Source organism: Lotus japonicus, chromosome 4, assembly GCF_012489685.1.
Source record: "Lotus japonicus ecotype B-129 chromosome 4, LjGifu_v1.2".
Taxonomy (NCBI): Eukaryota; Viridiplantae; Streptophyta; class Magnoliopsida; order Fabales; family Fabaceae; genus Lotus; species Lotus japonicus.
In genome coordinates, this window is record NC_080044.1 from 48,102,851 (window position 1) to 48,117,057 (window position 14,207).

The 14,207-nt window shown below is 38.1% G+C and overlaps 3 protein-coding genes across 3 annotated transcripts; 1 reads left to right on the plus strand and 2 right to left on the minus strand.

The window, feature by feature from the left end:
• Nucleotides 1-2,395: 2,395 nt before the first annotated feature.
• Nucleotides 2,396-3,201, plus strand: LOC130716047 (lipid transfer protein EARLI 1-like). The gene has a single exon (XM_057566222.1). It carries the CDS (start codon nucleotides 2,496-2,498, stop codon nucleotides 2,922-2,924), a length of 429 nt encoding a protein of 142 aa, XP_057422205.1. The 5' UTR covers nucleotides 2,396-2,495; the 3' UTR covers nucleotides 2,925-3,201.
• A 1,062-nt stretch (nucleotides 3,202-4,263) lies between these two features.
• LOC130712859 (uncharacterized) lies at nucleotides 4,264-5,160 on the minus strand. The gene has a single exon (XM_057562675.1). It carries the CDS (start codon nucleotides 5,158-5,160, stop codon nucleotides 4,264-4,266), a length of 897 nt encoding a protein of 298 aa, XP_057418658.1.
• A 3,963-nt stretch (nucleotides 5,161-9,123) lies between these two features.
• On the minus strand, nucleotides 9,124-9,990 carry LOC130712860 (uncharacterized). The gene has a single exon (XM_057562676.1). The coding sequence runs from the start codon at nucleotides 9,988-9,990 to the stop codon at nucleotides 9,124-9,126; it is 867 nt and encodes a 288-aa protein (XP_057418659.1).
• Between the last annotated feature and the right edge of the window lie 4,217 nt (nucleotides 9,991-14,207).

Consider the following 14,207-nt stretch of genomic DNA (forward strand, 5'->3'; position numbering starts at 1 on the left):
GTAATCAAGCTACTATTCATTATTTATTTAGTGATCAATTTTAAAAACTGTCGTCACACTACGTTGATCTTTTGTTTTACTTCATACTATGACAATTTTTTAAACTAAATGCACAACTTGTGCTTTTGTATTATCTCCCTTCTTCAACTTTTGTGTACAAAAGTAGAGAGTTTTTTCAAAAGAATGCTGAGAGCGCATTCACATTCTACAATTGGACAGGCATGCAGTTTTAATTTCTGGCCAGATATGTGTGAGCTGAATTCTTAATGATCTGATGATGAAGAAGTGGTGGATCCCATTTTTCTGGTTAAACGAAGCCCGTGACTCTCTAATTTGTCATTACCTCACAAAATTATTGATATTACTATATTAGTAGAATATCATCCCATGGGAACATGCCAAATTGCCAGGGCTCAAAAACGCGGGTTAGACTTCGATTTGATTCGTTTTGTAATTAGAAAGTCACAGTCACAGGCCAAACATCTGTGACAAAAATTTCAAGTCAATATTTACCGGTTTAAATTTGTACAGGAATGAATATTACAGTAGAAACTCTTTAAATTAATACTCGGTAAATTAATAAACTCTCTAAAATGATAAATTTGTCCGGTCCTGACTTGGACCAATGTAAAAAATTGAAAAACTCAATAAAATAATAAGATAATAATTTTTCGGGAGATCCCTTCATAATTTTCGGTTCCAAGAAAATCATAAATTAATAATTCATAGAAACTGAAAAAGAAAAATATTACACTCTATTGAAATATGATTCAATAATTGTCTGTTTTCCTTTAAAGTTCAAGTCTAATTAGAGCTCATCTGTAACTTTTCTTATTGCATCCAACAACTCAGGTATTGTATTTTTTGTATTGTATCATAAAGTTGCATTTTTGTTTGGTATGTACACTATTATTACTTAAAAACTCTTTAGATTAATAATTATTAATTTATCGATAAATTAATAACTCTCTAAATTAATAAATTCCTCCGGTCCTGACATTATTAATTTAAAGAGTTTCTACTGTAATAAGCTGTTTTGTGGGATGTAAGAAACTAAGAATCAAAGAACGCGGTGCAACTAAATTTTAGCCCACATATTCTGGGCTTCAATTCTAGGCTCCTAATCCTTATTAAGTAGGCTTATCTGGTTAATTTTTAAATCCTTAAGACATTGTGTGAAGCAGATGGCAACAAATTGGCTACATATGTCAATTAACATAGATATTAATTAAATTAATTACTGTTCCACCTGTCCATATGTTTCTGGCGATATGACATGCATGGATTGAGTACATATATATTGCCTATCTTAAAAGGAACTGCAATATAGATCTCAATAAGAAACAACAAGAATGCACTAAGTAAATTACAATATCATCAATTTTTCAAGGATCATTATAGACGAATGTGTCAATGTCTATTTTTTTTTCAAGGATCACCAATTACTTGGTACCTTTTTATAATGATTATCAAATTAGAAAATTGAGATTTCTATTTTAACCTTTTCAAGAATCAACTATCCCAAAATTAGGTTTTACTTGTTGGGTAAAAAAGTATGGAGGCATGATTTAACTTTAAATTAAACACTTAATCATAGAGGTTATGATATCGTGTTATGAACCAACTATTATGAAAAGCTTAAATTGTTGAGTGTGAATGATTTTATTGAAAAATAACTCTTTGACGCCTCATTCCACCTCCACTCTAAGTGAGAGATAGGAATAGAAGAGCGAAAATTGTGAGATATGGTGAAAATGAGATGAAAAAGAAAGTGATGTATATATCAAAAACTGAATTTTATTTTATATTTATTACAAACCTCACACTATTGCACCAATAAGACCATTGTAAATTTTTTTGTAGGAGTAGAATTTTTATTTGATGAAATGGTTGGAAGTACAAACATTACTCAACAAAATGAGCATAATCCCCTCCAATAATACATAGGAGAACCTTAAAACCCAATAGCTTTAGTGCACCTAAAGATAAAACTTAAAAAACTCACCATTATAAAAAATTAAGAAAAAATGTCTACATATCTTAAATTTTATTGGTCCACGTAAAGTTCTAGGTGATGTTAAATCGTCATGGGTGATTTAGAAGATCGTAATAATTTTAGAAGTTTTCAAGATATAAATATGCTTTAAATAAAAAATTTCTTCTAAATGATTAGCAAAAGATTTACTATGTATGGATACATTGATTGATGTCACTGACCACATTATCTTATAAGCATCCAAAACCTAATGTAGTGCCAGCTAAACTCATATTTTCACATGATTGATCAGCTTAATTTCTCCCGATCAAATTTAATTTTTTTAATAATAATCACTTATTACACAACTCACCCCACTTGGGGTCCCTAAACACTATGAGCACTATATAAACCACTATCCATTGCAAACAAAACTCATCTCGATCAACAATCTCATCTTGTACTCTAGTGGTTAAGGAAAATCCAAACACTAGCTACTAGCTACAAGAGTTTGTACGAGATGGCCTCCAAAACTTGTTCCTCCCTTGCTGTTTTCCTCACACTCAACCTCATCTTCTTTTCACTAGTCTCTGCTTGTAATAGTGGATGCCCTGGTCCAAACCCAAAGCCCAAGCCCAGCCCAAGCCCAAAGCCAAAGCCAAACCCCAACCCTAGCCCATCTTCAGGTGGTTCATGCCCCCGTGACGCTCTCAAACTAGGCGTGTGTGCCAATGTGCTAAATGGGTTGTTGAACGTGACATTGGGTCAACCACCAGTGACACCGTGCTGCACCCTCCTCGACGGTCTTGTTGATCTTGAAGCTGCTGTCTGCCTCTGCACTGCCCTAAAAGCTAACATTTTGGGCATCAACCTCAACCTTCCCATCTCACTCAGCTTGCTCCTCAACGTTTGCTCAAAGAAAGTCCCACGTGACTTCCAATGCGCCTAATCAGCGTATCTACTTTGGCCTTCGCGTTTGCTATTTAGTTGTGGCTTTTCTCTGTTTTTATTATTTCCATTGTGTGGTTTTTCATTACACGTGCATGGATGATTAACTGCTCGTTATTCCTTCAGTTCAGTATTTCTTTCCTCATGTGAGAGTGTTTGAGTAAATAAATTCCCTGTGCTTACTCATGTGTATCGCAAGGGAACCAAAGATGGTGAACAATAGTGTCATTTATTTGATTCAGATTTGATTATAAATGTCATAAATCCTTGTTAAATAATTTATATCTGTTTTATTTGTTGTCTTTTTGGTGAATGAGATCATCAGCTGATCAGGTATATATAATGTTCATCAAGAGACAAACGACTATCTTGTGAAGAATAATATTTTTGTAATAGAAAAGGATAGGCTAAAAAGCATTTTTGGCCCCTGATGTTTCAAGTTTGTGCAAATTCTGCCCCTATCTATTTTTGTAGATGTTTCTACCCCTCATGTTTTCAAACAGTGCACCGTCTACCCCTCACGGAGGGGTAGGGGTAGACGGTGCACTGTTTGAAAACATGAGGGGTAGACGCTGCACTGTTTGAAAAATGAGGGGTAGAAACGTCGACAAAAATAGAGTAGGGGCAGAATTTGCACAAACTTGAAACATCAGGGGCCAAAAGTGCTTTTTAGCCAAAAGGATATTTATCCATAGTAATGTTTTGTGAACACCATTTTCAAAGTAGATGAATACTAAAAACAGATTTATATATTGGGAAAAACTCATTTGGTATGAAACCAAAACCACGACCCAAATACCACTATTGCTGGTTTTAAAACACAATTTCCGCATCTTCTAAATATCTAATTTTGATTGATTTAGAAAATCCACTTAAGCAATTTTTATGTTCACAACTGTTACTTTCTCCGTTAATTGTTCACTTAGAGATTTTTTTATAGTTATTTTTTACTTAAATTTTTAAAGGAGCATTAATTTATGTTTATTCATATAATGCTCCAATATGAAGAATAAATGAAGTATGAAGAATAAATGAAGAGAGATGAAAGTAAATTAGAAACACAAAATTACCGATATAAATTGTATTTCTTAATATTATATTGATTTTTTTTTATCAGCAAAATGTGTATGTATAAGTATAAAAAAGGCATTAGGGATGCCCCAACCCTTGTACAGGGAAAAAACAAAAGAAAGGGACAAAACTAGAAGAGGGGAAACTATCTAAGCTAAACCAAGAAGCTCAGACTTAAAAATTCCAAGCCTACATCCAAGCCTACATGACAGATGTGGGAGCTAGAACAAAAGAAGGTACAGTAGGCCAAGCAAAACCTTCGAATAACCTCAGAGACTCCCCAAGCAAATTAAAGGATTTGAAGCCCATTCATAAGAGGAAAAATAGAATCCTTTTGCTTTGCCTTTAAGCCACAACCAGGATTTAAATTGGATGGTATCAAGTGCCAAGGAAAAATCAGCAACTTCACCTTGGAAAATGATACTGTTCCTGAGGTGCCATAAAAACCACACAGTTGATAGCCAAATGAAGCTCATGCCCTTCTTCCTATCTCTTGCGTTATAACTGTCCTGGAAAGACAGGAAGTGATTTTTCCCTTCCTCGGGCAAAACAGTGGAAATACCCAGCCATTGAAGCACTCGATGCCACACATGCCATGAATGAATGCAGGTAAAGATGAGATGCGTAGTTGTTTCCTCAGCTTGAGCGCAGAAAGGGCACAAAATTTGGGATGGATCTAAAAGGATACCTCTTCTACTAAGGTTTACCTTTGATTGAATTCGGTTTAAGAACACTTTCCATGCCAAAGCCAGCACATTGGAGGGTGCCTTCACAGCCCAAAGCTTTCGAAAGCACTGGTTATCAGGTTCAGAAACCTCCCCTTGTAGCAAAAGATAGGCAGACTTGACAGAGAAGTGACCCCCTTCTTCTTTTGTCCAAATCCAATCGTCTAAAACACCTTCAGATAGAGTACAAGAGGAAATGGAATTCAGAAGTTCTGTAACCATAATGTTCTCTCTATCCAGAAGAATTCTTCTCCAATGTAGCTCCCAAAGCCAAGAACCATTGACCCATGTTCCCATTTGATTAACTGTGTGATGTTGCTGAGTAGAGAGACAAAAAAGTCTCCCAAACTTATCCTTCAAAGTACCTGATCCCAGCCAATTCTCACTCCAAAACTTCACATCATTCCCCTCCCCGATCTTCCTACTAAGGCCACTATCCATCCAAACCCCTCTCTCATGATCAAAGCAAAGAGAATGGAGGTCTTTCCACCAAATAGAAGCATTGGAGGGCACTAAATTATTGTATTTGGCCCTTAAGATCTTACACCACACACTATCCTTTTCTTTTAATAATCTCCACCTCCATTTACCCAAAAGTGCCAAGTTAAAGATTCTCAAATTCTTCACACCCAAACCCCCCTCCTCTTTGGGTCGACAAACTAAGTTCCATTTTACACAAGGTATCTTTTCCTCCCCTTCAACCGCCCCCCCTTAAGAAAGATCTCATCAATTTCTCGCATTTGTGAATAACACCCACCGGCATTCTAAAGAAAGAGATATGAAATAATGGAAGGGCCGTTAAAACACTTTTTAAGAGACATAATCTACCTCCAAAGGAAAGGGATTTTCTTTTCCACCTTGAGAGCCTCTTTTGGATCTTTGCAATCACCGGATCTCAAAACCGGATGCTTCTCGGATTTCCCCCTATGGGTAGACCAAGGTAAACAAAAGGAAGTTTTGTGATTCTACAATGAAGAATTGCCGCCATCCTTCTTTCTAGGTCTCCTCTCATTGCAATCCCCACTAGTCTACTCTTGAAGAAATTAACCTTTAAGCCCGAAATCAATTCAAAACATTGAAGAATGCATTTCAAAGTGACCACATTTTGTATTGATGCATCACCAAAGAAAAGTGTATCATCCGCGAATTGCAGTAAGGATATTTTCAAAGAATTGTCTGAACCGAAGGAAAAAGGAGTGAATTTTCCCAAGTTCACCGCTTGCTTTAACATCCCATTTAAACCTTCCGCAACTATGAGAAAGAGAAACGGTGCCATCGGGTCTCCTTGTCTAAGACCTTTCTCCATATTAAATTCCTCCGTAGGGCTACCATTAACTAGAACCGACATGGTCGAGGAGGAAAGACAACCCTTGATCCATCGTATCCACTTTTCATCGAAGTTCAATCTTTTTAGCATGTAAAAGAGAAAACTCCATTTCACCGAGTAATAAGCTTTTTCATAATCCACCTTGAATACCATAGTAGGGATTTTCCTCCCCTTTGCATCATGAACCACCTCATTAGCAATAAGAACGCTATCAAGTAGATTACGGTTACCCAAGAAAGCAGATTGGCTTTCATCAATGATTTTAGGAAGAACACATTTTAATCTTTTGACGAGGATTTTAGAAACCACCTTATACATGCACCCCACCAAGGAAATAGGTCTATAATCTTGGAGCCCCATAGGAGAATCCACCTTCGGAATAAGGGCGATAAAAGAAGAATTAGTTCCCCTTGGCCATTTTCCGTTTCCATGAAATTCCTCAAGAAGTGTCGGAAAATCATCTTTAAAAAGATGCCAAAACGACTTGATAAATTTGAAATTAAACCTGTCCGGGCCAGGGCTTTTTTCACCCTCACAATCCCATACCGCTTCCTTAATCTCAACAAGGTCAAAAGGAGCAGTTAAAAACAGATTATCAATGGAGGAAAGTTGGCCAAAAGGAATGCCATCTAAAGTTGGAGAATTCCAACTATCCTCTTTAAATTTGTTGGAGAAAAAATCCTTGGTCTCCGTCATTATAACAGCTGGGTTTTCAATCCAAACACCTCCAATATTGAGGCCAAACAAAGAATTTTTCCTCCTTCTCCAATTAACCATGCCATGGAAAAACTTCGTGTTAGCATCACCATCCTTTACCCAACTAATCCTCGCTTTTTGACAAAGCAAAGATTCATTTAGAGAGGCAAGTCTCCAATAATCAACGCTCAATTCTTTCTTCTTATTTAGATCATCATCATTAAGATCCGTCTCTTCCGCTCTCTTCTCTAAATCATTTATCTCCTTAACTTTTGCTTTCCTCTTTGTGGTCAAATTGCCAAAGACCTCAAAGTTCCATTGCTTAAGTTTACTTTTGAGTGCTTTGAGCTTCTCCTTAATCACATAAGCTGCCACACCATCAAAATGTAGAGAAGTCCAGCTATTCTCAACCAAAGGCTTGAAACTAGAGTCTTGAGACCAACAGTTGAGAACACCGAAAGGTTTAGGTCCCCAATCTTGTTTGGCTAACCGAAATAAGAGTGGGCAATGATCAGAAATCTCGCGATCCAAAGCCTCTTGAACACCATCTGGCCAAGAAGAAAGCCAGCCATGGGACACTAGGAAGCGATCAAGTCTACTCATTGCTTGGCCATTAGGTCTAAACCAAGTAAAGTTTTTTCCCACCAAAGGTAAATCAAATAATTCAGCTGCCTCTATAAAAGCATTGAAGCATTCAGTATCTCTTCTAATTTGAGTAGAATTTGCACCAATTCCTCTTCTCTCATGTGGCGCTCTTACTGCGTTAAAGTCACCCAGAAAACACCAATTAGCACAGATGCAGCTAGCTTTCCAATTCAGAATTTCCTCCCAAAGAAGAGCCTTTTCTTCGACAACACAAGGGGCATAGATATTTGTAATAATACAGGGGATCTCGTCACTTCCCCAAAGACCCCTCAAACCTATGAAACGGCTGCTGCAAAATTTATCCTGAATTTTAAAGACATCATTTCTCCAAACACATAATAATCCTCCGCTCCCATTAACCGCAGGAGAAAAAGCCCAGTCAAAAAAGACATCACCCCAAATCTGTTTGCATAAGGAAATATCAATAGTTTGAACTTTTACTTCCTGAAGGCAAACCATGTCAATCTTCTCACGATTAATCAAATCTTTAACTACCCTTCTTTTGATTTTGTTGCCCAAACCCCTCACATTAAAACTGAGGATCTTCATGGATCAACCACTGTGATCCCAGCTTCATTACCATTCTCACCAAGAGCTGTCGCAGCATCCCTATTTTCCAGACATTCAAGCCTACTTAGAATTTCATCCTCATTCCCCTTGTGAGAAACCCCAATGGCTTTACCAAGATACCACAAATTCCTGGCTTCCAAATTAGCATTATTCATCCAGTAAACTCTATTGCAATTTTCTATATCAGAGTCAGATAAGGAACTACAGACAGAAAAAACGTGCTGGCGTACCTCCCTTCTTTTAGAGAAAGAAGAAGTGAGACGAAGGCCGCAAGGGAGAGCATCAGTGTTCTGTTTAGTATCCCTTCTCTCCTTCAAGAAACGAGAAGCAAGAAACTCGGAGGTCTCCAGATGTTGAAGTGCTTAATGGGATAAGGCCAAGGAAACAGAACCTACGTTCACAGAAGAAGGGACAAAACCCGCATCCTCGCCAGAAGAATTAAGTGTTGCGCCTGCTGAAGAAGGACTGGGATTTTGTGTGGGTAATACCGATTGAGAAGAGGATAGGGAATCAGAAATATCCTGGGTCCCACGATCAATGGGAAGTGGCATTTCTTTTTGTGCCAAAATCTTTTCATGTTGGCCTTCTGGGAAACCACTAGTGCATTGGGAGGGTGCAGCAACAAAAAAATCACGTGGCCCAGCATGACTCTCATCAAAATCAGGATCGACATCAGCAATTGGGCCTCTTTCAGACCCACACTCAAAGAGTTGGGGATTCACTTCCAACAAAATTGGTTCCCCGTTGACCTCCAACCCTAGTAAATCAAAATCCCCTTCTGCCTCTAACCCTGTCACCCTGGCAACCTGACCCTCTTTTGTCTCTTTGTCTGACGGATCACCAACCAAACCCAGAGCCTGGCCATCTCTGTTACTCGAAATTTGGACGCTAGCTCCACCAGCCTCGCCGCTGGTTGTACCCATTAGGGCCGCCGTTAAATTCCAGTGTTCGCCCTGCTCAGGTGGCTGGTCAGGCAGTTCTTCCTCCGGCTCATACGAGTTCAACGATTCTTCCCCCAAATCGTCCTGGGACCAAACAGAAGATTCTATTTCTTCCTCCACAATATTGCAGCCACGACAAATCTCATGATGCCACTGTGATTCCTCGACAAAACGCAAATTGTAGACTTCACCATTGAGCTTCACCTTCTTCGTGATCATGATCGGTTACAGGTTCTTAGTTCTAATCCTCAGTCGTGCAAACTCCACCCTATCGAAAGAGAGGGTGGCATCATCCAGAGCCACCAAAGAACCAAAACTTGCTATGAGGGTGCTGAAGCAAATATGATTCCAGAGATGAAGTGGAATGCCAAAGCAGCGAAGCCAAGTCACTCTGTGGTCAGAGAAAGGGATAGGTTTCCAAGGGTTCAATTCTTCAAAAGTGGAGGATAACCAATTATCCATGTCGTGGAATGTGTTGCTTAAGTCTTCCTCCCCTTCCCCAGAAAGTAAAACAATGAAGTCCCCCAAATACCTCACTTTCAAGGTTCTGAATCCTTGCAAGATGAAGTTTTGTTGGAGAGTGTTAATATCGCTTAGCTTCCTGAGTTTTCCCACCCAGCTCTTAGCGAGCCAACTCTGAATGTTTCCATCCAGGTTAAAGCCACTTATCTGCCACTGCATGGAGTTTGTCTCCAAAGGGGCCTTCAGAGCCTTTCTGTTCTCCAAAGGTGCTTTCTCCTTATTCTGCTTAGTGACATAACCTCCTTCTTTCACTTTCATCTGTGGCTCCAAACCACTCAAGAGGGCCTGTTTGTATTCACCGGGAACAGGGACGCGCGACTCCGTTCCGTGGAAGGGAATCTTCCGAGGTCCGTTGTGGATGCTCCTATCCCTATGAGGTTTCGAGAACTTAGGGATGTTGACGAAGAGTTTCATATTACCAATAAACACCTTGTCAAGCTTCCTTGCCAGCAGAGAAGGTTCTGTCACGTCGGAAAAACGCACGAAACCAAAGCGGTTTCCACCTTTATCCCTCTTGTTTGGGATGAAAACTTCCCAGACTCTTCCCCAATCTTGAAAAATTCTCCACATCTCCACTTCACCATGGCTGTCCGGGAAATGAGAGAAGAAGAAAGAGGTGATGTTCTTCCTCTGGTACCGCCTCTTATTCTCAACTCTTGTCCAGCGATCATAGCCATCTCTCCCTCTTGCGGAGGAAAAAAACCCTCGCCCTGTTTCCCCCCCCCCCCCCCCTTCTCTCTCTCTCTACCTCTCTCTCTCTCTCTCTCATTTTTCTCCTTAATATTATATTGATATTTCTTTTCTTTAGGGAAGATAACTATTTTGAAACCGAAAAAGTATATATTTTCTACAGAAAATCATTTACGTCACAATCTTCTTTAGCAAAGGTATCAACAACAGGGCCGGTCTAGACATTTTGGAGGCCTTGGGTAAATAATAAAAATAGACCCCTAAATTTTTTTTTGAGAAAGTTTAATGGAACACAACGCCAAAAAATGTCTTTTACAGCGGTTAAATTTGGCCTTTTACAGCGATTCTGACCCGCTGTAGAGCTCGCCGCTTTAAAGATAACCGCTGTAAAAAAATTCGAATTTTTTTTTGGGCCCCTTCTTTTAAGGCCTTGGGCTGGCCCAGGGCCGGCCCTGATCAACAATACAATTACCTTCCCCGAAAACATGAATATAATATCAATGCAATTTGTCTAACGTGTTCAGCCACTTCCAAGATTGCGTTTACTAGTTAATGCTGGCCCAACCAATCACAAAATGATTAAAATGGAATTCCTTACAGAACTTTAGAGCATTTAGGATGGCCAATATTTATGCTCCATAAGCCCATAGGTTTTTTTTATAGGCAATGAGATAATATCTATGTTGCACGGGTACGCTAAAATTGGCAGAGTACCGGTACCGGGTACGGGTACGCAGTGGGTACGTCGTGGGTACGTACTAGTGGGTACGTACCTGGTACGTACCCAAATGCATCGCCAAACAAAAAAAGTTGGGTACTTTTTGGGTACGCCGTGGGTACATTTTGGGTACCCTGTTTGGGAGGTTTTACATGATAAAAAAACGAATAACACAAGGCCTTGAATTGTGTCTTTTTGAAAATGATCTTTGTAAAAGTTTTTCTTGTAACATATAAATTGTAAATCGTTTATAGAAAAGATTTTTCAGCAGTGGATATGAACGATTTAAAAGATAAAGAACAACAAAAGCAAACACATGAGGTTTTGGACTGGGCGGGACCCTCGCTCCCTAAAGGGGCTCGCCCAGAGACAATCAGGACCGTAGGCAATGAAGCTCGCTAGTGGCGAGAGAGAAGACCTAGCGAGAAGAGGATGTCATATAGCAATGATCACTGAGTGCGATCACTTTATGTACGGGAGTTGGGCCGAGGGTGTTAAGGCCCAACTAGTTCAATTAACATAGGAATTAGGGTTCAATTTACTACCCCTATAAAAGGGAATAACTTTGACATCATTGTAAAGGATCTTTTGGCATTTTATCTAAAAGGATTAGGCTACTACCTCACCCTTGCTCTGCTAAGGCTTGAGGCCTATACCCTTCTTGCACTATAAAAGTGAAATTATGGCGGTTATATTGTGGCGGTTCAGAAAATCGCCACTATTTATGTATAAAATGGCGGTTTGCCGGCCCGACATAATTTAGAAATTTATCTGCCTGTTTTTGTTATATAGTGGCGGTTAAACTGCCCTAATTCACCTATTGCCAAAAACAAAATTTCCTTCGCTCTCACATTACTTGCGCTCCTCATATGGTGCGCGCTCTCTCTTTTCTGAAACTGCACGGACAGAATTTCACCCCTTTGTTGGTAGAAATCGAGAAATCAGAGAAGAGGGAAAAGAGAGAGCGCATGTTGCTTCTTCGATTCCGATCATGAAACCTAATTCTGATCATGAAATCTCTCCCTCTCTCTTTAGAGCATTTGGTATGTAATGATGGTGTAGATTTTGTTGCTTTGGAGTTCTGATAATTGAAATAGCTATATACGCCTATCATTCCATTGTGCTATGTTTTTTTGGTAATTAAGGGGGTGCATCGTTGTGAGTTGTGATAAGAGAAGTATCATAATATGTTTCCGGCAATTGATTTTTCACTGCTACTTCAATAAATTTAGTTCTGATGTATTTGTTGCTAAAATATAATTGGTATTCTTAAATGCCACAATTTAACAATATCAATGCCACTACAAAAAAATGTATTTTTAGTGGCATTGATATTGTTAAATTGTGGCATTTAAGAATTGCCCCAAGTGTAATTACCGGCATTCACCTTAAGTGCCCCTATTACAGGTGCCACAACAGTTTTGTGGCATTTTTTGCTTAAATACCGGTTTTGTATGCCACAAATAGCTTCAGGCATTTTTTAAATGCCACAAATGCATCTACCGTTGTATTAGGCTGAAATTTTACTGACACTTTATAAATAACACAAATGCAAACTTGATGTACGAATTTTAGTGGCACCTTCCGAAGCTTCCTTCAATGAATGTATATAATGGAAAATGTTGTGGGGCACGAGGTGGGGTCTCATAATTGAAAAAGTAAAAATGACAATGACCATACAACCAACTAAGATAAACATAACATGAACTCATAATTGAAAAAACAAAGGTTGAATTGAGAAGTAAAATTGACCAACCTCACTAACACTGGTGAAACTCTTTTGCTAGATCCAAAGAGAATCTGGATAGAAAATGAGAGAAACAAAGAGTTCAAGAGTTTGGATTTTGGAAATAAATAAATAGAACTAATACTTTTGTGCAATCAAATCCCTTAACCCAAATAATGACAACCCTGAGGCATACACTTAAATTATGACACATTTATTTTGAATAATCTCACTTTTTTATAAATATCCATCATCCACACAAACTGTTAGAAACTGTATGCATTTCCATTATGTTGCTTCTGTCCATCAAACATAAGACAGATCAATTTCTATTATGACCAAAATCTAAACAATTTTCCTTTTCAGACTTTAGTTGCAGAACTAAAAGTATTTAATATGAATGTGTCAAGTAGAGTGGATGCTCATTTATCATGTTAGCAACTTATTCCCTCATTCACTTTCTTGTTTCTCTTGTTCATACCAGAAGTAAGAATGACAATGACTATGCAACCAACTAAGATAAACATAACATGAACTCATAATTGAAAAAAGGGTTGAACTGGGGCGATAAGAAAGAGCTTACCGATTTTGGAGCAGCTATAAGATAAAAATCACCATTATTCATCATAAAACTTAGGGGAAGAATCTTTTCCATCATTAGCATTGTCCTTAAAAATTAAAACCACACCAAATCAACATATGTAATCATTAAAGAAACACTGATATCCTCAAATTCTGATTGTACGTGATTGATTACATTCATATTTTAAACTAGTAGCTCTTCATCGTGTACATTTCTTATATGATGAAGCAATCTAATTTGAAAGTTGAAACTAATAAATCTGTTTTAGAACCATTAAAGAACCACTGCAGCATAATCTGAGGTTTGAAAGAGAACTAGCTTCTGTCATTTTGCAACTGTCCACTGCAGCATAATCTAAGGGATAAACTCCTTCAAGTTACAAAGATCCATATGATCAATGTGCATCAGAACATTGGCTTGTAGTTAACTAGCCTATGTCATTGATACTAAAATAGCTAATTGCTGGTTCTAAGGTTAGTAATTGTTAATTGCATCCTTAAATAGTCAAAGAGCATATTTCTATTTGTCTTTCACAAATAGCCAACTCAAGTCACAAAAAACTAGAGTAGAGCTACTGGATCAAATATAAAACCATTTAGCATGATATTTCTTTTACTTGAACTTGATTAACTATTTCCAATATTCTATAAGGTGTCCATTGAAAACGGGTTGCTAGAGATCCACATTAACCGTGCCCATGGCCATTCAATGTTTCATGATATAAGGTCATAAATCCATGCTAATACCAGGCAGGTGATTCAAGTATACATGAGATAAAACAAACCTCTAAGAGTTATCCTGGGAAGAAGCACTATCCCTTACTGCAGACATGGTTAACTATTTTGCAAGTCACAAGAGAAAATTATAAGACATCTAATTTGATCACTAGTACAAATTGCCGGTAACTCAGAACAATGTCAATCACTAGTACAAACTGCGTTTTTACGGTTCACATGCTCCACTAATAATTTATTGATATTCAGTTTGTAACAATGCATAGCACAACTTATACAAGTTTATAACACTAAATTTGAAATTCAATTGAAGTATATCAATTCAAAAGTAAAAAT

Coding starts and splice junctions, on each gene's coding strand:
- LOC130716047 (XM_057566222.1), top strand. CDS start 2,496: ATGGCCTCCAAAACTTGTTCCTCCCTTGCTGTTTTCCTCACACTCAAC.
- LOC130712859 (XM_057562675.1), bottom strand. CDS start 5,160: ATGGATAGTGGCCTTAGTAGGAAGATCGGGGAGGGGAATGATGTGAAG.
- LOC130712860 (XM_057562676.1), bottom strand. CDS start 9,990: ATGTGGAGAATTTTTCAAGATTGGGGAAGAGTCTGGGAAGTTTTCATC.